Raw genomic sequence first — 26556 nt, 5'->3', positions numbered from 1 at the left:
ACAGAGTTTCACAAGATATAGACTTAGCACTAGAGAAAACTTCAGAATCCACTGAGTCCAACCCTCTCATTTTATGAATGAATATGCCAAATTGATTTATTCACAGTCACACACAATGAGTAATTTTCAGGAGAAAAAAATGCACAGGACCAACAACCACATGAAAAATGTCCAAACAACTAAGAATAAGAAAAATACAAATTAAATCAATTTTGAAGTTTTATTTTATATGCATCAAATGGGCAAAGAATAAAAGACAGAAATGATCACTAGTGTAAAGAAAGATACGCAGTAGAAACTTTAAGTGAAACTATGAATTAATCCAACTGCTCTAGAAAATGATTTGGCTTATGAAAGAAGAGTCATAACAAGAAAAGACTGATTTTTTTTTAAAAAGCAATAAAAAAGGCAAAAATAAAACACAGGGACCTGTGATCACAGAAGAGAGTCAGTTAACTCAGAAAAGCCCATTGTTCTTTTGCCAACAACTATCTAGTTTTAACTGACCAGGTAGAGTCGTTGTCGGGCTTTTCGAGAGGTCAGAAGATCCCGTACCCTTTCATGAATCTTCTCCCAAGTTAGATGAGGGCTGCAGCACAACCTGTCAAAAAGATTAAATTGTCAAATTCCAGATCTCTTATATTTATATCCTCTAGCAAAGACATTTGGCAAACTTAATCTAGCCATAACTAGAATTGTAGACATTTTAATTCAGTCAATAAATAGAGGAAGAAGAGAGGAACCCAAAATTCTAAAGCATGACCATGTATATACAGCACATTTTTAAAAATAAAATTATTTTCTATGTAATGAAAATCACAGTTCATATTCTTTTAGAATACCTAAAGGATTTAAACACTGAAAATATTTAAGTAACTTATTAAGTTCCTACATTAATGTTAAGTCATTAAGTTAGGATATGACTCTGATAAAACCAAAATTGCAGGTTTGATCCCTTGGAGCTTTGTTCACAGACTGCATCTTTAAGTACACCTGCTCCTTCACAAGATATTCTCTCCTCTCTTGACTCCTGTGACACATTCTGTTTTCCTCCTATTCTTTACTATTACCTCTCTATTTCCATTGTTATATATCATCATCTATCTCCTATCCTCTGAAGATATCCACCAATTCCTGGGTTCCTTTTATTTCTCTCTTATAGAAGGCAGAACTCTGAAAAAGTGTACTTAAATTTGGATCAGCAAGGTACTTATAGTTAAGTATATACTTAGTACTTAGTATGGTGATGTAATAGTTGTGCATGCTCAGTGTGCTATAATGATGTAATGTTCTACAGCTGGCACATGCTCAGCACAGTACAGTGATATAGTAGTACTGAGGTATTTAAGGGAGCATCAGAGACAGAACGCTCTCTCAGCCACAGCTCTCAGACACAGATGCAAGGGAAGATGCCAGATTCCAGACTCCATCTTTGACCAGCCATGTAACCCTCCTGCCTCCTTCATTCCTCCACTAAGACCAAGGACTCAGGCTGATTCCCAAGGTCCTCCTGAGAGCTAGTCTAGACATTACACTCTCTCTGTACTTTATCCCTGATGATCTTATTTGCTCCATCGGGGTCAATTATCCATTCTACGAAACTGAGTCTCAAATTTATATATCCATTCCTAATCTCACTCCTGAACTTCAGTACCATATCTCAAACTACAAAACAGTTTCTTATGAAACTCCTACTGGTACCTCAAATTCAACCTACTCAAAACTGAACTCATCATTTTCCCCACTTAAACTAAAAATATTTAAACTAAACCCACCTCCATCACCATTCTCCCAGACATATACAGTTTGAAACCTCTCTCTAATTAATAGCAATGAGTAGCCAAGTTTTAATCAGTTTTAGCTTCGTACCATGATTTGTATCCATACCCTTTTCTCTGTTCCATAGAAGGCAAAAAACACTAAAATTTTAAATAATTCATTTGTGAAAAGCACATTTTTGTTATCACACCCCTTTCTCAAACAATAGCCTCTTATCTAGTCTCCCTTCTATTTGATCATATTCATCCACTACATGGCTGCCAAATGAATCTTACCAAGGCATAAAACCTTTAACAGCTCGCTATTTTCTGCCAAATGAAATTTGGATTCAATTAAAAATAAGAAAAATACAAATTAAATCAATAATGACACTCATCAAATTTGGCTGAAACCCACATATCCAGTATTAACTCTATTTACTGATATTAACCATAGATTCTGACATCTATTTGCTGTTTCCTATACACCCACTTTCTGCAACTTTGTCCATATCATTGTCTTTTGGCTTTCTGTTCCTTTCTATTTATCCCTACATCCTGAAATGCCTAACACCATTAAGCTTTTCCTCATTACTCTGGTCAGAAGTAATCTCTCCCTTCTCTAAATACTTATAGCAATTTTTTTATTATAGCTTTTTATATACAAAACATTACTTATAGCAATTTTGATATAATTTAATATAATTATAGGATCTAGACCTGAGTCCCTGCTTAGTCACTACATAGCTACAAGCAAGACATTTTACTTTGTCATTATTTGTTGTTAGACAGCATACTTTGTTGTCATTTTTCTTACACATATTCTAAAACTAAACATGAATAACCATTAGATGGTATTATTTATGATGAGTTTTCTCTAAATTAAGAGTGAATAATCAAAAGTTTTGTCACTGTACATTTTATGTTTAAATGAATCATTTCTATAAAACTATTTTAATCCAATATCAATAGATTTATTATTTCTGAAAAATTTCCTGCATTTTTCTTCAATAGTAGTATATATTTTTTCTTATCTGTCCCAGACTTAATACATATTTTTAGAACGTGTGTCATTTAGGTTCTGATAATATCTACTTAATAGATCTTTTGTGAATATCATATTCTTTTGAACATGTGGAATTTTTCCTCCCTTCTTTATCAATGGTAGTGCCCAGAAAAGAAAATTAAGAATCCTATGACAAAACATTAGTCTTTCTTTAAAAAAAAAAAAAAAAAAAAACCTACTTATCTTTCTATGTCTATTTATTACATGGCAGTATCCCTTGAAAAGGGAGTTCAAATATTACTAATTTCAAGGCAGCTAGGTGGCAAAGTGGATAGAGCACCAGCCCTGAAAAGGACCTGAGTTCAAATCTGATCTCAGACACTTAACACTTCCTACCTGTGTGACCCTGGGCAAGTCACTTAATCCCAGTTGCCTCAAGGGAAAAAAATATTACCAATTTTCAGCCCTCTATAACATATTCAAAATTTTTAAATGTTTGTAACAGATGAAAACCATTACATAAAAGGTATATTTTTAAAATACATAAAATTACCATATAAAGGCAATGCATGATAGCTATGAAGATCTGGATTCCATCCACATGTGATACATCTACCTATGGAACCCTATACAAATCAGTTACCCTCAGTGATTGCTAGATAATTCTTTAATACTAGGCACCCAACTGTTTTGAGAGAGAAAACTCCTCCATCCAGGAGTGACATATACAAATAAAATCACAAACCTCATCTCTATATCTAATCCTAATTTCATACTGGCACCTCAAATTCATATATCAAAATGATATATCCTATCATAAACAATATAAACAATAAAAAATACTATACAGTATTAAGTTAAAAGGTCCAAAGGAGCAATTATCTCACCCTCCCAAATAGTTACAAGCAAAACATTTTGAAGAACTGTCTGATCTCCTCCTGATCATCTCCTACTGATATACTACTCTCAAGCAGTAGTACTATAATTATCCTACAGTGCAAACCTGTGTTGAAGATAGTAATTCAGATGTGGACTAGGTGGTCGATGGTGATAGTGAACATATGGATTTTTCTTCTCAAAATTGGAATCCCCTTGATTACTATGACCAGACAAGATATTTCCAGACCTATCTGAATATGGAGATAACAATTCACGCCTCCTAGCATTCCATTCTTCTTGATCCCTTAAAATCTGGAAGACAATATGTTATTACTTAATTCTTTTTTTTTTTAATTAAGTGAAGAAAAGAAAATCAGGAAAAAGAAAAAAACTGAGTATACAATCATCTCCTGAAAATAAAAAGAGGGTAAGGAGAGCTAAAAATATAATATTAAGCTCTCTCAATATCAAAATGCAAATCTGTATCTATGATCATAGAGCAAAATCTTGGGTGAAAGGAAAGATCCCATTTCCTTTCAATACTTCCAGAAGTCTGTGAATTCATCAGTGTTGGAGTTCCCTCTGACAATGCGAATCTCCACGCTTATATGACTAAGATCTTCATAGGTGTCTCTGGTCAAAATTATCCATTAACTGGTAGTCAGTTTTCCCTTGTTGAAAACTCTTCACATTTGGTTAGAAGTAACATCCGATCCATATCTAGGAACAAACTTCAAGCATCTAGGATTTTTCAGTTGTATAAATATACACAGATTGTGTTGCTATAATATATTGGAATCTGAGTTCCTTAAGGGCAGGAACCATGTTTTTGCCTTGTCTCCCCAGCACTTCATCTAGTTCAAGGGGTACACTGGGCAATTGGAGATAAAAGGATGAAGAGATGAAATAATTTAGCTGGATAAATAGATCTGAGAATCTGATCATTCCAAATCTGAGAATCACCTACATGGAGATGGTAACTGAATCTATGACAGCTGATGGGATATTCAAGTATAAAAATCTAGAGGGAAAAGAGAAGGACCCAGAATAGAGTTGTGAAGGACACCCATGATTATTAGGCATAACCAGGATGAAAATCCAGCAAAAGTGACTATGGAGAAGCAATCAGACAAGGAGGAGGAGAAAAACACCAGGACAAAGAAGAATTATGGAAACCTAGAGGGGAAAAAAAATCTCAAGAAAAGGATGGTCAATAGTATCAAAGGCTACAGAGAGATCCCGAAAGATGAGGACAGAAAAGGTCATTGAATTTGGCAACTAAAGGATCATTAGTAAGTACTTAATAAATAACTGTTGCCTGGTTGTTAACTAAAGTGATGGTTTGACAAGGCAAGATAAGTAATAGCATAATGTAGAAAAGAACTAGAGAGAAGAGGACAGTGTAAGGTTGAACTAATTCGCTAAGAAGTTAATATCCAGAAGGAAAAGAGAGCCAAGAACTAGAAAGAAGAGGACAGTGTAAAGTTGAATTAATTCATTAAGAGGTCAATATCCAGAAGGGAAAGAATATAATCAGTATGGGGTGAGAGCCTCGGGAGAAGAGGTAGGGATTGGAAATACCAATGAAGATGAAGAATTGAGTTAGAGGTTGCAAAGCAAAAAGAAATGTAGAATGACAATAGATGATGATCAGATAGAGGAATTTCATAGTTCACAAGAGTGAAAATAGAATAATTGTGGGGGATGACCAAACTAAATGTGTAGTTGAGAAGGAATGGTGAAAAGGTATGGTATTTCAAAGAGTGTCAGTATGTTACAGTCCCCACAGATGAGGAAAGGAATTGGGAAAAAAGAAAGAGACTATAAGCAAGCCTCTAAATCCACTGAGAAAAGGAGAATGTCCTCTAGATTGGTAGATAACTACCAGAATATTGACTGGGTGACAAATGTGGATCACCTGAACTTCAAAGGAAGCAAGATTATTGAATGCTGGTAGTTGAAAGGAAGTCCAGACATAACAATGCAGAGCAAACAGTATTCTCAATTCTCCTCTGAGTGTGAGTGAAAATGCAACCAGTGCTAAAGAGGGTTGCCATACAAACTGTGTCATCAGGAGGGAGCCAGGTCTGAGTGAGTATAAAATAAAAAGAGTTAAAGAGGAAAGTGTTTAAAACGAAATTGTTTCTTATCTATAGAGCAGGCATTTATTCCAGGGAGTACAGTAGTAGTTGTAGTCGGATATTGTAGAAAGGTGGAGATATGGGATTAAGAACCAAGCATAGGATTAGGAACCTACCTGCCTGGTAGGTGCAGAATGGGGCTTGTACAATGACAGCTGACAGTTCAAAATCTCTGCTATAGATATAGTATGAGACAGAGTATGGTAAGGGGAAAATTGTGAGAAGATGCAGAATAAGGCAGAAAACTACCTAATTCTCTCAAATTCTCCCACAAATATCTTAAAATAATGCCTCAAAATAAATTTTAGAATGGCAAAAATGACTAAAAGTCAGGCTAAAATAATCATCCAACCTAAGAAAACTTGGAATGACAGTAGGAAAAATCTGACCTCCTGGGGTGATGGTTTGGTCAACTGAAGTTAAGATACCTCCAAACAGATATAGCTAAGTCAACAAACAAACCCTGGGGACAACAATGAAAGCAGATTCCTGACTTTGGTTCTAGTATAGAAGGTTGGGATCTGAGGGACTATAGGCAGCAAGAGAATTTTCTAGGCTGCAGTGGTGAAGACCTGGTTGAGGCTCGGACAAAAAGAATACCTAAAGTCCCTGTACATGAAAGGAGCAGTGACCACACCTGTCTTTGGATTATAGAACATTGGAAGAACCAAAAGATCAAAGGCCCCTAGATAAGAGTTCAGAAAACAATGGTATGAAAAACCTGATGCCTGAGACATTCTCCCCCACATCCCAAGATCAGAGTCTGACTTTAACATAAAGGTAACAGGCAAAAAATAGGCCATTAAAAATCAATAAAAATGGAGAAAGAACCCGACCATAGATAGTTACATGATGATAGAAAAGATCAGGATTCAAACTCTTTTGAAGAAAACAAAACAGCTTTGGTAGCACTTCAAAGAAAAATACCAAATGACCACAAGCCCAAAAATAGTTCTTGGGAGATCTTTAAAAAAATTATAAACAGTACTAGCTAGATGGCACAGTAGATAAAGCACCAGTCCTGAATTCAGGAAGAACTGAATTCAAATCTGGTCTCAGACACTTAACACTCCCTAAGTGTGTGACCCTGGGAGAAATCACTTAACCCCAATTGCCTCAGCAAAAAAAAAAAATATATATATATATATATATACACAAATACATATAAACAAATAAGATAGATTGAGGGAAAATTGTAAATAGAAATAATTACTATTCTTATATTACTTATTTCTATTTATAAATAGAATTTTATTTACAAATAGAATTACAAATTTCTATTTACAAATATTCTTATATTACTTATTTCTATTTACAAATATTCTTATATTACTTATTTCTATTTACAATTTCCCCTCAATCTCTTTCCCTCAATCTAAAATTATTAAAAGAGGTCAACCTTCAAAAAATAAGAATTCTGGGAAGATGATAGAGTAAATCAGAAAATTCCAAGCTTTCTACATTTCCCCAAAACAAAACAAAATAGCACCTCAGGGCCAATGTGGAGCACCATAACTTGGAACAGAAAAGTGGTCCTTGTAGAGGGTTGGAACTCTGAAAAGATGTATTTGAATTTAAGACAGCAGAGCACTTGAGACTAATTACCTACTAAATTTGAAATAATGGTTCTAGAAGAATATATTTAGATCATATGGTGATGTGATGGCTCTCCTCACGATTGGCACTTGCTGAATGTGTTGTGGTGAGGGTAATCAGAGGCAAGGATTGGAGAACTGAGGGAGAGGATCAGACTCTCTCTGCTGCAGTACAGTGAGGAGAGAAGACTCCATTCAGGCTCTAGACTCCAGAGTCCAGGATTCATATTTGGTAAGCTGCATGGCAGCTTTCCTGCCTCCTTCACTTCTCCTAAAGACCAAGGACTTTGACTGAACTTGATTCTGACTGACCTGAGAGCTAGAGAGTTAGCCTGGACATTACAGGTCCTCCTGTAACATCTACAGAAGAGCTGAAGAAAAATAACAGGAAGAAAGTTCGGCTAGTATGAAGTGTAAACACTCCAGGCTAGTTCGGCTGAAACACCAATCATTGAGCCATGGAGCTAGATGAGTTAAGGTATCCTGGATCCAGTCACTGGAATTTTCACAACAGTGTGAGGAGTTACGCATGGAGTCAGACATCTGAGTCCGGGAAGAGTGAGGGAATCTCTGGTGATAAGGGATATCCCCCAACTGTGCTGCTGAGACTTGTCCCTGGGTGACAAGATACCAGCACAACCCCAGTGAGTACAGAAGCAGTGAGACAGGGATGCTTTTGCCTGTGGGAACTTACAGGAGAATGGAGTTATTGGTTCAGTTCCAAGCCAGTAGGGAGAACAATAAAGGACCTGAGGTTAAAGACACCATCGTCCTAACCCAAACACACTAGAGGTGATTACCCTAATAAGCTACTATAATTTTTTTTTAAATAAGAAGGCAAAGGAGAAAAACCCATCCATAGAAAGTTATTATGAGAATATAGAAGACCAGGGTTTGTTTATCTTCAGAAAATGATAATAAAGCAAAAAAAAAAAAAAAAAAAAAGTTTAAAAAAAAAATCCTCTCTTGTCCTAAAAGAGTAAAATTACAGATCACTTACCCAAAAATAATCCATAGAAGATCTGAAAAATAGACTTTAAAAATCAAATGAGATTGAGAAAAAAATTTAAATAAGAACAATTCAAGGAAAACAAGATTATAAAAATGTCAACCAATTAGAAAATATCCATAACCTTAAACAAGTAAATGACTCCTTGAAAACTAGAATTGGGTAAAGTGAAAGCATTGAAATCATAAGAGACCAAGTATTAATAAAACAAAATATAGAAAATAAAAAACAGAAGAGAATATGAATCATTTCCTAAGAAAAACAATTAAGGGGGCAGCTAGTTGTGCAGTGGATATACAAACAAGCAAAGTACATGGAGATATTATGTATAGGCATGTATAATTATGGATATTTCTGTGTATATGTGTATGTATATATGCATATATGTATGTGTGTATATGGATATGTGTATATCCTGCTTAATTATAGCCTTTTGGGGATAATATGGGGAGAGAAAAGGGGAAAAAAAAATAAAGTAAAAAGTGTATAGCAGAGAACAAAAGAAAATCTTTAAGGAAGCAAAGAAACAGTTTCTGAACATAATGTGTAGTATTTGTTATATAAGCTTTCTCAAAATGGAAATTTATTGCTTTATATTTTGAATCCCCAGTTAGATTATGCTGTGTACATGACAATTTTTTTCTTTTCCTATTTTTTATTTAAGTTTAAAATTTTTTAAATCACACTAAAAAAAGTTAACCAATTGGAAAAAGAGATCCAAAAACTTACTCTTTAAAATTTGGAATTAGTTAAAAGGAAACTAATGATTTCATAAGACATCAAGAAACAATAAAAATATTTTTTAAAATGAAAAAGTAGAAGAGAATATGTAACATCTCATTAGAAAAACAATTGACTTTGAAAATATATCAAGGTAATTTAAAAATTGTCAAGCTACCTGAAAGTTGAGTCTAGACATCAGAATTATTGAGAAAAAATGCCCTGAATTTCTAGAACTGGAGAGTGACACAGACATTTTCAAAATACACTGATGATTCCCTGAAATAGATCCCAAAATGAAAATTCACAGGAACATTATGGCTGTTTCAAAGCTCCCAGGTTAAGAAAAAAATATTATAAGCAACTAGAAAGAAACAATGTAAACATGGCAAAACTATAGTCAGGATAACACAAGATTTGACAGCATTTGCATTAACAGTGAAGGGTATGAAATATGATATTTTGAAAAGCAAAGGAGCTGTTTTACAACCAAGAATAAGCTATCCAGCAAAGCTGAGTATAATCCTGCAAAATAAAAAAATATATATTATTTAATGAACTAAAACACTTTCTGGTATTTTTGAGAAAAAAGACCATAACTGAACCCCAACAAAATTACAAGAATCAGGAGAAACTTAAAGTAAATGTGAAAGACTAATCCCTATGAAAGATTTATTAAGGTTAAACTGCTTCTTATGTAGGAATATGATTATTTGTAACTCTTAATGTTATTTATTCTTATTAGTGTGGTTCAAAATAGTATATATGGGTAAATGGCTTGGGGTTGAGTTTATTATGATGGGATGATCCTTAAAAAATAAAATTAGGTGGGAAAAGGTAAAATGGAGCAAATTATCTCATGCAAAAGAGATATGAAGGGAAAAAATGTTAGAATACTGGGGAGAATAGTATAGAGTGCAGGTAGTATAGGAACATTATTCTCATTGGTTTAAAGAAGATACAATACATGCATTTAGTAGGACATGAATGTCTTCTTAATTTACAAAGAAATATGAGAACAAGAGGATAGGATAAGGAAGAGACTCTTAGAATAGGAATTCTTAAATATAGGAATATAGAATAGGGAGAAAAGGGCCAGAAAATTAAGACTTCTGAGGAGGGATGGGATAAAAAGAGAGAAAAGGGTAAGGTGTTAGGGAAAATAGAACTGCTATATGGAACTATATCATAATAGTTTTTTTTTTTGTGTGTGTGTGTGTGTGTGTGTGTGTGTGTGTGTGTGTGTGATATTGGCCTTTTCTATTTCAAGATTGAGAGGGAAGGAGGGAAATAGTTTGGAACTTACATGGAACAAAAACAATTTTTTTTTTAATTATTAAAAAGAGTTCGGGTTAGTATCATCCCCATGGGGCTAGAGCTAGAGGTGGGCTAAGATGTTAGGTGGAACATAAACAGTAAGGCTAGATCTTAGAATAACACAGAGGTTTTAGACAAAGACTCACCAATCAATGAATCAGCCTCAAGTGTAATCAAAGACATTAGCATGAGCTGGAGGAGGAGTGAAGGAAGGAGATTGGTGATAACAGGTATAGAGTTGTAGGTAAGGGAGAGAATTCCAGGAGGGCAATGGAAGAGCTGGCTCATGCAAGGACCCTCCTTTCCTTCTGGAATAGGTGAAGCAAACAGTGTGGAGTTGTAGAAAAACTGAGAGAGAGATCTCCCCACTATTGCCTAGAGAAATATAATTATTGCCAGAAGATTAGAGTTGGAAATATGTTATGTTAAACATATTACTTTTAAAATCATCTTCATGGTCATGCAATGTTGCATATGCTGTCAAATGTGATCGATGTGTTGGTTTTCCTGATTTTTTTAATCCTTATTACAAGGTAAAGTTCACTGGGAAATGGAAATTATGAGAGAGGAAATAAGCAGAAGTATTCCAGTATTTGGAAGTCAATATGATGTAAAAACAAAAGGCATCCACAAAGTTTTTTATTTACCTTCATGTCAGCTGCAATACTGTCAAGAGAAGAAGCTGGAAAAAGAAAAATAGAATTTCAATGACTTATTGTTTCCAATTACTTTTAAATCTGCTGCTAAGTTCCTAAATGGAGCATGGAGGAAAAAAATATTCAATACAACCAATTATCATTTTTTGCTCACTTATGATTTCACTTATCATTTTTAAAGCCTACCACCTTCCTTAGGACACAGATATTTAAATGCTAAGCAGTAACTATCATCCTTAGGACAACATGTAGTGGTTACAATGAAGGTAAAACCCCTCAAAAGATCTAATTTAGTCCAGACAAGGGGGAAAAATAATTATACTGTTACTAGAAGACAGAAGGATGAAACAAACTTGTGGGCATTTCCCAAACACTATTTATCTTGTCTTACCTGGTACATAATTCCTGGTAAATTATAATTCCTGGTACATAATAAATACTTATTGTTGATTGTTCCTTCAAACCTGTCACTTCCTAGAAAGATATTCATAGATAGATATAGATATATAGATATATATGTAGATAGATAGATATAGATGGATATGTAGTATCCTACTTATGATATTATGTTGCTTGATTAGAGCCTAATGATAGGATGAAAATGCTTTGAAAAATGTAGAGTACTGTTTGAAATTCCCTTTATCAACACAAATTTCAATCCATCTATGATGTTTTAAGTCCTAGGGAGTTTTCTGAGATATATTGAGAAGTATATAAGTGATCTGTCCAGATCTACAAAGCCAGAGAAATTATCACATTGCTTCTCAGCCTCTTCAGAATAAGATTAAACAATTGATCAACTACCGACCGTGGGCACATGGAAATAAGAGACCTAAAAATGGTGGTGTTACTGCCACCTATAGGACAGGCAAGTCTAACTAGCTAAAAAAGCAAGGTATTCTGAGGAAGAGAGAAATGGTGCCAGACAAGTCAGGTCCTAACTATCTTGACCACCATCTTCCCTCAGACCCCAGTGGAAACATCTCAGGTCCCTGAATCCAAAAGCTATGGGAAAAGCAATATTTTCAGCCCTGCTGGAATGCTATCTGTGGCCCTCATCCTGAGAAACTACTCCCATAGAGGGGCAACCTTGCAAGTGCTCCTACAAGATGCTATACTCATATTTATTAAAGACCCAGAAAAGAAACTTACCACCAAAGCCTTGGTGATGTCAAATAGTTCAACACCCAAAATGGAAGTGATTTTTAATCAGTGGAAATGACACAAAAGAGTAGGAATACTATTTGCTTTGTTGCTGTCCCTTAAGGACCATGGGACCTTTCCATCTTACAACTAAAACCTTCATGGGTATTATCTCCCCTATTAGAATGTGACCTCCCAGAAAGTAAAGACTTGTTTACATTTTCAGTGTTTACATTTCAGTGTTTAGCACATGGCTTTGCACATAGTAAATGCTAAATAAATGCCTTGTTTGTTCATTCATAATCTTCCATATCTCTTTACATATATACAACAATAACATTTGGAGGAAGGGAACAGAAATGATGGGTTATCCAAGCCTGTGATTTCATTAGTGTAGGGAACTTCTAGTGAGAAAGCTCCCTCTACCAAAGAAGATTATCCATTAGTCTATAATACACAGTCTTAAAGAGTTTCCTGGAATGATGAGAAGTTAAGTGACCCAGAGTCACCCAGTCAGTGTGTAACAAAAGCCAAATTTGAACATAAATCTTCCCGACTTAATGACAGCAGCAGTAAAACTTACATTTATGTGAGATAACTCAACCATGAGACAAATCAATACTGCCAAAAAATCACTTGTATCCAACTCCTTGTCACCATTCATATAACCTTAATTCAGTCTCTTATCTAGACTATTAAAGCATCCACAGTGTTACCAAAATGATTTTCCTTAAATGAGGGTCTGGCTATGCCATTCCAGTACTCAATAAACTCCACAGACACCCCCATTACCTCTCATCCAAAACAGCAATTTCTCTGGTATATTACATTCTGGCCCCAATCTATTTTTCCTTATCATTATGCACTTTCTGCACTCTACGGACAATCAAACTGATCTTCTTGCTGTTCTTCACACAAAACTCTCCATCTTCTGGCCTTTTCCCATGCTGGAAATGGACTCTCTCTTTACCTGCACCCCTAAGAATCCCTAACTGAATCTTGCATAACCTTCTGCTTGAAGCCTGTAATGATTCAAGTCTCTACCTCATCCAGCTGCTAGTATCCTCCCCAAACTAGTTTATCATGTGTCTCTATGTGTGTATGTGTGTGTGTGTGTCTGTATTGTGTGTAAAATAAAAACTTCTTGTTTTATATAACATTTTAAAGTTTGCATGGTGACTTATCATTTCATCCTCACAATAACCAGGGAGACAGGTGCTATTATCCCCATTTTACAGATAAGAAAACTGACTCAAGGATTATCATCTGCTGCAAACCTAGTCATAATAAGCCTCTTTTAGCCTACTGCTAGGGCCATTACAAAAACTTGTAATACAACAAGTTTGCTTTCTTTGTTTTTACTTTTCAATAATAGGTAACATTCATAAAGCATTCTAAGATATGCAAAGCATAAATTCACAATGGCCCTGGAAGTAGGTACTATTATTTTCCTGATTTTACAGATGAAGAAACTGAGGCAAATAGAGATTAAATGATTTGCATAAAGCCAAGTGTCTGTGGTTGAATTTGAACTCAGATATTCCTGACTCCAAGCCATAGGCTTCTTGTATGGTTTTCACATAATACTCAATTTCTCTGGATTTTTGATTCTGCATGTGTTATACATCTTAACCAAAAGATCTTCAGAGACATTTTATCCTACCAAGGATAAATGAGGACTCATCTCTTTGCACCCTTCCCTGGAAAGTAACCTTGCAAACTAAGATTTCCCAGTAATAGAGAAAACTGAGTAACTATTAGAGACAAATCTTGTGAAAATCAGTTAAGAGGAGCTCAATTAAATGTCCAAAATGATTAATCACTTTCTGCTCAAATCCCTTTGGATATATCTTGGTTGACAATTCTCATTCATTGGAACCCCAAAACGACTGGCAATTTGTTACCAAAGGAAGTTGTAGCTTCCTTTTTCATCTGGAAAGAATGGTAACTGGAGACGGCTGTCACTGATGGGATGTCAGTGACTGTTCACTTTTTGAAGGGAAGAAAATGGACCTGTAAAAGATCAACAACTTTGGCTTAATGGGAAGAGCAAAAAAACCTGAATTCAAGACCTGGATCTGTCATTAAGAAGCTATGGAACTTAGAGCAAATCACCTCCTCACTAGTTCTGTTTTCTTGTCTAAAAGATGAGAAGAATGTGCATTAAATGGTTCCTTCCAAATTCAACATTTTATGCATTCCCTTTCAAATTAAGCTTATTTAATTCAATGAAACAAATGTTGTGGTTTAAGTCATAAGGGAAACATATCCAGTCAAACCTTAATATACCTTCCCTTTTGCTCATTCAGAATTTTGGGGGAAAGCAGATAAGTTTTCCTTCTCCCCACCAGTCACCTGTTCAAAGAAATTTGTAATCTACTGATTTGTTAGATTTAGAAAGTCAATGCTTTATCAAAGACAACAGTGTAAAACTGATTTTTTTATTTTATTCATATTTTTTTCGTTAGTCCAGATAGGATGTAAATGTAATTACAAGTCCACAGAATTCCTCTGTATCTACTCCTTCCCCAGCTGGGAAAGCTCTCAAAATGGTCGTGTCTCATTTGATTTCACTAAAGTTCTGATCCTGGAATCAGAATATCTTGCTTCTGAAATATATTGTGTGAACATAGAAGAGTGACTTAATCTTCTTTTGTCATGTTTCTTTATTTCTAAATTTAAAAGAACAATGTTGTACCTTATCAAGTTACTACTGGGGCACAAATTAGAAGCAATAAGGGACATTGGAGATAATCTAATACAACCTCAACATTTTATATATGAGTAAACTGAGGCTCAAAGGGGGAAAGTGAATCACACAGGTAAAAATTAGCAGTCTTTGTATAATTTAAAGTGCCAAAGGAATGTAGTTTGACCCCCCCAACCTGGATGAGTAAAGGGGGAGCTATATTAGAAATCATGCGGGCTACAGACTATTACTACACCACAAATTGGTGGAGAAAAGAAGATTCAATGTGTCTGCATGAGAGGAAGAATTAGTGCAAGAATTTAAGAAAAGGGAGAAATGCATTCCTTCTTTAAAAGGAAATATGGATGGTTGCAGACTTCCTTGGGGACCATCTCCAAACATATACAGAAAAATAAACAGATTTTGGAATCTGTAGTTATGTTGGGGAGACTGATCACTCTAAATATCCTGGATTTCCAGGTTGTCTCAATAGAAACTTCTGGGAATTTCCTTTTGTGTGAGATCAGGGCCTCTTGTTTGGGTGAACTGAGATACATTGGTCCCATTTTAAAAGCTCATATTTTATGCAGGTTTTCTGGAATATCTGCATTATTTTTCCAATTTCTGTTTGCTATCTTCTTGGATAAATAAATTTACTTGTTATTCACCATTTGTGATAGGTTTTTGTGTAATTAGAGTTTGGTGAGAAGCCAAACCTACAGGTGCAAAGTTGAACTCTTTCCCATTGAGAGCAACCAGTAAAGTTTCTTATTGAATCTCTTGTATTTTACTCCTAGACTAACAGTATTTAGTGAGCAGAATGATATAATTCTATTTTGGCAGACTAGATAAAAGTACACCCAGAGCTGTGGTACTCTGGGGCTTGCCTGTTCCTTTTTTCTTCCTTTCCTTGTCCCCAACTGTCCACTTTCCTTTCCTCAGGAACAGTCCCAGATTTTAGATAAACTATTAATGCCTTCTACAAGCCCTATTTAAACAACTCATGGGGATATACTTATCTTATATGGAATCATACATAAACCTTATAGAAATATGAATTATTATTTGTCATTTATCTAGGGCAATCCTTTGTCCCATGAACTCCATAAAGCCCCCTGAGTGATAATTGAGCCTGTAATTTATAAAGTAACATGGGCCACCACAGTATGAAAGACTATATAGCAGCATGAAATATAAATTCCATTAGACAAATTATAGGAGGAAAAGAGAAGAAACTGAAGTACCTCTTTTAAGTGGATAATCATAGCCTGTAAAGTTGACTTTTTTCCTGGACTTTTGAGTGTGTTGTTTTAAAGGGGTTTGCTCACCAAATGGTTTTGAGCTGTCTACCTAAAAGTAAAGGAATAACATAAAACATTTAGTTTTCCATGAATATTTGATGATGTCAGTAGTAGAGAATAGACTAAAAAAATCTTGTTCTTCAAAGATAAGGCTGACATATTTTTCCCAACTTGAAAATTAAGGCTTTCTCTTTTCCCCTGTTCATTTATATGAAAATGCACATGAGAAAAGAAATAAATTAAGTAAAAAAGACATTTTGGAAACTTTGGAAACAATTTCCCAAGCAACTTTTTCTTGTACTTACAAATGTTATCTTCACAATAATAACTGGTTAGATTCCTAGGAAAGATCTACAGCATTCTTCAAGGAATAGTGGAAGGACTATATACAAGGGAGTGGGAAGCAAGGCATAGATAAGCAATTATCAATACTGTTCTAATAATTATTTTTCTTCCAAAGGATGAAAAGTCCTAATCTCCATCCAGGAAGTCAAACTGGATCCTTTTTAGGCCCATGTTCTTTTCATACACAACTTTCTTTTACCTTCTACACAAAGCTAAACCTTAAGCTTTTCAATTTACTTTTCAGCCCAGAAAGGCAGAAATATTGCCACAGTATCTGTGCAGTTAATTAGCCCCAACCCCTTACACCACTAGAACTTGTTTAAACTTTTTGCCTGTTTCCTTTCTCTCAACCTGGAGTCCTGTCAGCTGAAGAGGGAAAGGTTGCAAAGCAATTTAAATATTTTTAGTGTATTAAGGATATATAATGTATTCCTACAATGATAACTTACAACAGAAAGGAGATAACCCTGGATTAACAAAAGTTATGCCAGAGGAGTAAAAACTATGAAAGTTTAATCCACACAAGGAACACTTCAAGTATATTCCTAGTGAAAGGTAGAGTGTCTTGTTCAAAGATAAACTTAGATAAGTATGAAAGGGTCACTACCAATAGGTTGGGTATTAGGTAATGACCACAGTAGCCCGTGAGACAAATACAAAATAGTCCTTAGTCCTGTACTGCTGCTTTCTATTTTTGTAATCTTGATGATGATATGGCAGAAAGGGGGTCACAGGGTACTAAAAGTCATATTGCTTTTATACATCTATAAGTAATTACATTATTCTAACGAATGAAAGCTTTATATCATGAATGACAGATCTGAAAAACTATTAGAACTAAACTACAGTTATAGTGATGTTATGATAATAGAAAAAAGCAAAAAGAAGTTGTACCTAAATAGAAAGATGACTCAAGTTCTTAGAGAAGCAAACAAAAATTTCATCTTTTTCAACTACCCAAAGGCAATTTTAAAAAATCAAATTTTATGAGATGCTTCAATCAGGAAGATAAGAATTTATCAAATATCTATCATGTTCTGAGCTCTGTGCTAAACAATGAGAATATAAAGAGAGGCAAAAGACAATTCCTGCATTCAAAGAGTTTACAATCTAAGAGAGACAAAGAGAAATACATATGTACAATCAAACAATATACAATGTAAGTAGGAAATAGGAGAGTGAAGGTACTAGAATTAAGAGAGTGGGAAAGGCTCCCTGCACAAAGACAAAAATGAGGAAGGAGAGCATTTTAGATATGGGAGCAATCAAAGCAAATGCCTGGACCTACCTAAGAGATGGAATGCTTTGTTTGAGGAGTAGCAAAGGGACCTATATCACTGGATTGAACAGTATGTGATGATTAAGTTGTAAAAATATTAGCAAAGTAGGCTATGACTGCTATAAAAGGCTTTGAACAGAGAATGTTGTCTTTGATAGTAGAGGCAAGAGAAAAATCAAGGGAAGATTACTGCATTTGTATTATCTGCATTATATTTACTGGATTGTCTTACTTGGTCATCTTCTCTCACAATGTTTATGATAAATATAAACAAAAAAGATCATCTTGGGAAAAAAATGCAATTTCAATGCCCAGCAAACATTTAATGTTTGTGGATCAGATGATCAATCTATGCCAACACATATTGCCAAGGATGAAGAGGAAGGAAAATTATATGAATAAATCAAACTACATGTAATCTTAAGTACTTATTATGTGCCAGGTACTGGGAGTGCAAGTTCAAAGAATGAAAGAATCCCTACCCTCAATGAATGTAAAGAAGATAAAGAAGAGTGCATATATAAAAATAAATAGCATAAATATAAAGTGAATATATCTTGACAAGATGCTCTAAAACAAGTAAGCACATACCTGGAAAATTTATAACTTCAAAATAGAGGGCATAAAGAAAAATCCATAAAAATATTTTAGAAAATATGGCTCAGTTTTAGAGAAATAAAAGCAGCAGAGGTTTGTACAAGCTATACTAAATACTGCTTAATATTATGAATATTTTCTTCTAGACTCAAGATAGAAAGTGCTGGACATGATACAGAACAATATATCCAGGAATGAAATTGACCCTGTATCAGCAGATTAGGGAATGGATACTAGTACAAAAATCAACTGGAGCTTTATCCCCCCAAAAATGGGAGAACACAGGTGGCATTATCATTGTAAAAAAGCAATCAAGAAGGAAATTAATTACTACTGATTCCTATGGGTACTTTTTATATGAATCATCTACACACATGGAAATATATGATCTTGGAGAAATTATAAGAGGTAAGCAGATAGATTTTTGTGAAACAATTTTTAGTAGGTCACACTTTTATAATCATACAAATGCCTGAAAGGCATAAAAAAATGTAAAATTCCATTGTGTTTACTGTTTGCTGAGTGAAATTTTTTAAAAATTAACTCAATAGGACAAAATGTGATTTTAAGGGTTCTGGTCCAAGAAGTCACTCATGTGTATGTCAAAAATCAGAAATGATTTCTTCTTAAAAGCAATTATAGAAATAACTTTATTCAACAACCCACTTATTATTAATATCAAGCAAGCCATAAAACAAGAGAGATATATGCTTGCCAAAGGTTTTTGACATTTTCTGGGAGGATATCCTCTTCTAAGATCCAAATGGAAAAGATATTTTCTACAGATTTGGAGACAGGCATTTCTTTCTCCAACTCATTTTACAGATAAGGAAATTGAAACAAATAGGATTGACTTGTCCAGGGTCACATATGCCTAATAAACATCTGAGATCAAACAGACTCTATCCACTGTCTATATGTATATAGTCTATAGTCACCTGTCTATATGTATATAGTATACATACACATATTTATACATACCCACATATACATAAATGGTCCTTTATATATGTGTATATATGTATGTATGTGTATATGCATATATCTACATATATGTATATTCATATGTATATATCTAAAACATTATCATTTGCATTATACTGACTTGGCCTGACCTTAAGTAATTATTTCTTTATTTCTATCTTTATTATAATAAATTTTGTAATTGCATTCATATAATTTCTATATATTTTGGTAGGTATAATCCCAAATATAATATTTATTCTATAGTTGGGAATTTCAGTGTCCTTTTCAAATCAAGACAAATCTAACAAAAATATATAAAAGAAAGGAGTTAAGGACTTGAAAAGAATTTTAGAAAAGTTAGATAGAAAGAATCTCTGGTGATCAATGCATAGGAATGAAAAGGAATAAATACAATCATATATAAATATTATATATATGTGTGTGTATTATTCATATATATGTTTATTTTATTTTCATATATAACATATGTTCATATATAAATGTTATATGTAATATTGCAAATGTACATATATATACATATATTTATCAGAGGCAGAAAGCATCTTACCAAAAATTGATCATATACTATGGCATAAAAATTTCATAAAACAAATCTTAAAAGCAGAAATACTAAACACATCTTTTATTGATCGTGAGGTTATAATCAATAAAGGACATTTAAAGAAAAAAATACTTGAATCCTAGTGTGTCGATAAACAAATCATAAAAATAACTGAGAATATTTTAAAATGAAAACAATGAAACAACATACCAAAATTTTTGGAATATGGTCAAAGAAGTATTGTGATATCATTATGCTTTAAGAAAGACAAATATGATATTATAGAGAAACCTGGAAAGATCTACATGAAGCGGTGTAGAATGAAATAAGCAGAGCCAAGAATACAAGGATTACAAGATAACAACGTCAGTGTAAAGAACACACACATTAAAAAAAATCAAAAATGAATGTTGAAAAATTACAAAGAACAAGTATAATAACTTCAAAAAAAGTATATAAGACGACCTCTTGTCTTCCCCCTCCACAGAAGTAGGAGCTTCACATATGTGGCACATTGCACATATTTTCAGACACTTTAAATGTCTTGCTCAACATTTTGCTGATTTTTTCTTTTTCCTTTTTTTGTTTTTTTTTGCCTTTTAAAAAAATACTGTTATTTGGAATGGCTTTCTGGGAGGAATAGAGGAAGAAATATTAGGGACAATTATAATGATGTAAAAAAAATTAAAGTTCTCAGTTTCTTTTGTTAAAAAAAAAAATCTCTAAAACTATCTGAAAGAATTTGAGTAATTAAATTAGTCCAGTATTTTTTTTGCAAACTGAAATTCTGTAGCCAAGAAGAAATGGATTCAAGGTGTTATGATTATGCTAAATTTATTTTTTCCTCACTTTCAGGGTTCAGTTTAGCAATTGCCCCTGAGCAATTTGAAGGGAGTTCCCTTCAAAACCAGCAAAGTTTCAACTTCAAATTAAAACATTCCCTTCTAGTCCATGAACAGTCTATTTCTGCCTACTTATTTCAAGGTTGCTTGTGAGCCTCCTGAATACTCTGGATAACACAGATTACCACATATAAACTCAATCAGTACAAAATAAGATGCACATAATAATAAAAATTCACACTTACATGACATTTAAATTTTTAAAAATGATTTTTCTTAAGCAATATGGCATAGCAGAAAAAGTACTAGATTTTAAATTGGAAGACCTGAACTCATGTTCTACCTCTGATAGTTGGTAGCTGTTTGACCATGGGCTAAGATTCAGTTTCCTAATCTATAAATGGCATAATAGAGTTATTAACAGTTCAGATGAAGAATTGGTTACTACTAAAAATAACCAAACAACAAAAAACAACAAGATTTTAAATGAGATCATGTATTTAACTTGGCTTGAAAATCTGAATTATACCATATAAATGTCATTTATTAATAGTAGTCTTACTATATAGTCTTTTATAATCCATTTTACAGATAAGAAAACTGAGATTCAGAGTTTTTACAAAACTTGGCCATGATTACTTAACTAAGGAAGTAAGAGCCACACTTAATGCCAACTATATTTAACATAATATAATAATACACTATTAAATCATAAGGTATTTCAGCACTTTGCAGGGCCTCAGGATCATTATGGTAGATTGCTATCACTGAGGTTTTCCTTGTTTGTTGCTATTTTTCATTCATGGCCCACAGAATGAAAACTCCCATCAATCTGGTGTATATAGGAGTCTAAAAGTGTGACCTATGAGCTCTGTGATTTGATAATTGAAGAGATTGTCCATCCTCTAAAGAGGTAGTGGGGTCTAGGAGTGTGGAAAGAGGGAGAGAAATCAGCTGTGAGAACTATAGCTGAGTGATGTGGTTTCACCTATTTTTATTTATTAGAAGGAAGGAAGTATTCTGTGCAGAGTGATTATGTGAAGTTATTATGTTTTAAAAGCAACAGGCAACAATAAAACTTTTAAAACAAAGTATATTATCTCCTTAGGGGAAGAAATGATGTCATTGTTTGAATCCTCAAAGTCTAACAGTCTCGTATGTTGTTTTAACTTATTGACTTCATTGATATGGGAAATTCTTGGGAAGAAATTGCTGCTACAGATACAGATCAGTAACCCATATAAAATTTGCTGGATATGTATACATATATTATATTTAACAAATACTTTAACATATTTAACATATATTGGTCTACCTGCCATCTTGGGGAGGGGGAGGAGAAAGGAGGGGGGAAATTGGAACAAAAAGTTTGGCAATTGTCAATGCTGAAAAAATTACCCATGCATATATCTTGTAAATAAAAAGCTATATTAAAAAGAGAAAAAAAGAAAGAAAGAACATTGAGCAGAGAAAAAAATATCTGAATTTTGGTTCCTTGCTATGCCCTTACTTTCTGTCCTTAGGTATGTCATTTTCCCTTTCAAAGATTCAATTTTCTTATCAATAACAAAAAAAGTTTGGACTAAATAATCAATAAAATCACTTTTTAATCCTCAGTTACTTAAGGTGGACAAAAGCAGGAATCATATCTAAACTTTCTTCTTATATCATGTCTTAACTAAACTTTCTTATGTAATTTTCTCTGATGCCTAGTATTGTTTTCTTCATGAAATGAAGATGAGACACTAGATAAATGTGTTGAATTATAATAAATTAGTATAAAAATGTAACATTTCAAAAAATAAAAATTAAATAAAATGTGCAGTTTTAGAATGTTAAGGTTAAGGGACCTGTCTGGGGTCCCACAAACAGGAAATATTAGATCTCTGACTTGACCAAGTCTTCCTAATTTAAAAGCTGGCTATCTATCATCTCATGAAGCCTCTTATATTAACATAGTTTTCCTTAATAAATGCTTCTTTAATCAAATTGGAAATATATAGCTGAGGACATTGAATGCTTTATAGGATTGACCTTATTGTTTTCCAGACAAGGTATCAAGAGATCATAAAGACTCCACTACTTACAACCTGTATAACCTCCAACAGATTACTCTGCCCATCAGGGTTTCCTGATCTATAAAAAAAATAAATGTCAGATCCCTCTCAGCATTAAAGGCTATGCCTGCTGCTCCTGAGTAGCAGAAGAGACACAGAAATAACCCCGTTCAGCTTACAGATCCCCTCCACCATGGCAGACTACAACCACTTTTGTGACTTCCAACTGAAAAAAGTAAGAGCCTTTCTGCCAGACAAATTACAATATCAGACCTGTCCCCATTCTATAAATAGGAATAAACCCCTCAGTGGAAGTCCATTGTATTTACTATGTGATAGAAAAGTAAAAACTTCAAGGACATCTCTAAACACTTACCTCCATAGTTCCAAACATTCAGATGTTTGCATAAAGACATGGATAGATATACTATACATTCCCCATTTATCTATCTATTTCTGTCAGTTTCTCTTTCTCTCACCTACCTCCCTCACGGTTCCCACTCTATTCCAAAAGTGTGTGAAGAGTGATATTAAGCCTTACATGTCTCACTACAAATGGAGGCTTGGTTTCTACTGAGGACCTGAAACCCCGACATGCAGCCTGAGATGTAGGGTTTGGGTGCCCCGAACGCTCCTCCTGGCAAAGGCGCCGGATCGTGTGTGGTGATGGAGAACGAGACCTCAAGCTTTTGCTAAGCTTCTCACAGGTATTCTCCTTCATCATGGCTCTTAAATCCTGATATTGAGGACTATACACTCGTTGACAATAAGAAGCAGATGCAGGCCTTAATAGTCGCAATCTTTCTTCCTGTAAAAAAAAATAATAATAATACAATAATGTAAAAGAAGAAAAAGAGAAAATAAGAGTGAAACCCACAATCTAAATACAAGTTAAGGAGTTGAGAGTAGCCTCACCTTTTCTGCCTAATTCATTCATTTGAAGTCAAGTTTGAATTCTGGTTATTTCCTCTTACTACCTATATGACCTCACTCTAATCTTTAATTTATTCATTTATAAACAATTTCATATTTGTAAAAGGTTTTATTTTTTCTTGCTTTCTCAATGCACAAAGTAATGGTTAGGTGTTAGGAAAGTATCTGGAATTGAAAATAATATAAAATTGAATTTTTTGATAATAAAAAATAAAATGGGTAAAGGGAAAGGGTTGGATTAGATGACCCTTAAAATCTCATAAGGCACTAAATCTATTATTCTAAGAATTCTAAGAGTATTTTTGAACCCAATTCTTGTTTTCTAGGACAATTTGGTTCAAATCTTAATGTTGATGCTATTTGTAATATAATAGTTATAATTCACACTTACAAGGTGTCCCAAAAGTCTTGTTGAAATTTTATCATATTAAAGCTTAAAACTGCAACAAAACATTTAGGGCACTTTGTATATATAATTTCTTCACAATGAACTGAACCCTCCTGCAACTCAAAATTTCCAAACTCGAGATCCACTACCTTCAGCCTACTTCATAGCAGGAATTTCAACCATATGCCAACAAGGTCAATTTCAGAGGGACAGATAAAATATGACCAATAAAAGGTTTTTACTCTTGAATAAAGAAACCCCTTCTACCAATATATGCCGGCCCCTTCTCTGCAATATATAGTTTTAAGATGGTGTTTAGAATGTGTTTGGGGGAAAAATACTATTTTTTTAAACATTGCTTTGAGCACTGGATGGTTAGATGACTTGCCCTGGATCAGAGAATCAGCAAGTGTATGTCACATTTGAACTCAGGTCTCTCTGGCCAGTTCTCTAGTCATCTAGTCACTGGCTTTAGAAAAGAGGTACTACAATGAACAAATACTTGGTGGGGGAGGATATTGAATCAAAACCTCTAAGAAAGGTGAAAATATCATAATATATTATATGAAGACCCATAAAGGAATAAGAGTAGTCCCAAGAATATAAGAATGTTATAGTTCAACAATAAAAGAATCAAACATCAAAAAGGGACAGAAGTTAGAACTTTCAAGGAAGAAATCAGTACATCTAACAAAATAGTAAAGAATTTAGAACAACAGAGACATTATCTAAAACAAGATTGTAATGCAAAAATGCATATGCAAAAGGAAAATTAAATAAGATTTCAAAAGGTGGTATTGTTGTTGTCAAATTACTAAATATTCTGTTTTTTTCTTATTTCATCATTAAATCAAACATGGCTTAATAAATTATTTTTCAGGTTTCATTTGATTTTGAAATATCTATGATTCTAATTCTATTTCATTATGGTCTGACAAGTTAGCCTGTATACTTTTTTTTTTAATTCATGGAGGAAGTTTCTGTAACCTATTATGTCACCAGTTTTTGTGTTTATTACCCACTTCTTCCATTTAGTTCTCACCTAGTATTTTTAATTTTATTTTACTAAATTAGCAAATTAGACCTGTGAGTCCTTTATTTTTAACCTTTTTTATTTATCATAGTTTGTCATAATCTAAATATGAACCAATGAAGTCTCTTATACTATTAAATTTTTGTCAATTTCTTCTTTTATTTATTTAGCTTTTATTAACTTAATTGTCAAATTGTTTGGTACATTCAAAGTGACATCTGCAGATATATACTCATTTTCCTTTCATAATTATGTGATACCCTTGCCTCTCTCTTAATGTTTTATGATTTGAATACTATTTGATCATATATTATTTCTGCCACTATTCCATCTTTCAATTTTAGGTAAATAATATGGTTTAGAACCACCTCTTCTTCACTTTTTAACAATATATTTTTGCATTAAACATGTTTCCCATGACCAAGATATAGATGAGTTTTGCTTCTTGATCTATTTTTGGCACTTTTTATTTTAATGGTATTGCCTGAATAAAGTAAAATCTATCTTAATTTTCTATATCTTTTTGACCAATAAAACTAGTTAATGAAACAAAGTCATTTACACTTTCAAGTTATTATTTGAAATTCAAATTAATATTTAGATATAATTACATGTATATTTTCCCCTGAGGTTTATAATAATTTTATAATTATAATTCCCCAAGGTTTAATTAATACCTCAAAGATATTAATTAACTGTCTTGTACATGCATGGATGATCAGTTCCAACTAATAGAACCACTTGGATGATCAGCTGGTGTAAACTATTTTACTTGTCCAGAAATTTAATAAATCTGTGTTCCTCCACCCACTCTTCATACAGTTTGTCTTCTAAACAGTGGTAAAGATTTACAAGCCATCTTATCAGCACTTATGGACAGAAATGAAACACAAGTAACTATATATTCAAGGATCAAATAACTTTGACCTCATTGACATCTTGTTCCAGCCAAGCAAGCTAAACTAAAATACAAAATGCTTCTAAAGGAAGCTTCACTATTGTTTTGATATTCAAGTTGGACAAACAGTTTGAATAAATATCTAAACTTCATAGGAACATTTTGTCAATTCAAAATTGAAACTTGACTAAAATGCCCTAAAATTAAACAAAATTAAGTTAAACAAAAATTCAGCATTTTCATTGTGCTGATTTTCTTAATGATACTTACAAAAAATCTTTTTAATGGAGTAAGCTCTTTGATGGCTGTCCTCGTAGAAAATTCTATTTTTGGAGAGATGCCCTAAAATATATATAAAAGGAGCAAATGAAACCACTAGAAAGATGTGTTCTATATCCACTTTCTCTTATCCTAAAATGGTAAAATTCTGTCTCATTGTCATA

At 33.5% G+C, this 26556-nt stretch overlaps 1 protein-coding gene across 2 annotated transcripts in view; it reads right to left on the bottom strand.

Moving 5' to 3' along the window:
• The window catches only part of SPATA6L (spermatogenesis associated 6 like), an 81335-nt gene that overhangs the window by 11254 nt on the left and 43525 nt on the right, over positions 1-26556 (bottom strand). The window contains exons 6-11 of one of the 2 annotated variants that reach the window (XM_051987834.1): positions 26384-26455; positions 23403-23669; positions 16157-16262; positions 11072-11106; positions 3767-3954; positions 508-601 (exon numbers count right to left, since the gene is read on the bottom strand). In XM_051987834.1, the coding sequence (XP_051843794.1) occupies positions 508-601; positions 3767-3954; positions 11072-11106; positions 16157-16262; positions 23403-23669; positions 26384-26455 (762 nt within the window). The remainder of the gene's footprint in view (positions 1-507; positions 602-3766; positions 3955-11071; positions 11107-16156; positions 16263-23402; positions 23670-26383; positions 26456-26556) is intronic. The other variant, XM_051987843.1, reaches the window with a different exon arrangement.

This window comes from Antechinus flavipes, chromosome 1, assembly GCF_016432865.1.
Source record: "Antechinus flavipes isolate AdamAnt ecotype Samford, QLD, Australia chromosome 1, AdamAnt_v2, whole genome shotgun sequence".
NCBI classification, from domain to species: Eukaryota; Metazoa; Chordata; class Mammalia; order Dasyuromorphia; family Dasyuridae; genus Antechinus; species Antechinus flavipes.
This window is presented reverse-complemented; position numbering and strand designations above follow the sequence as displayed.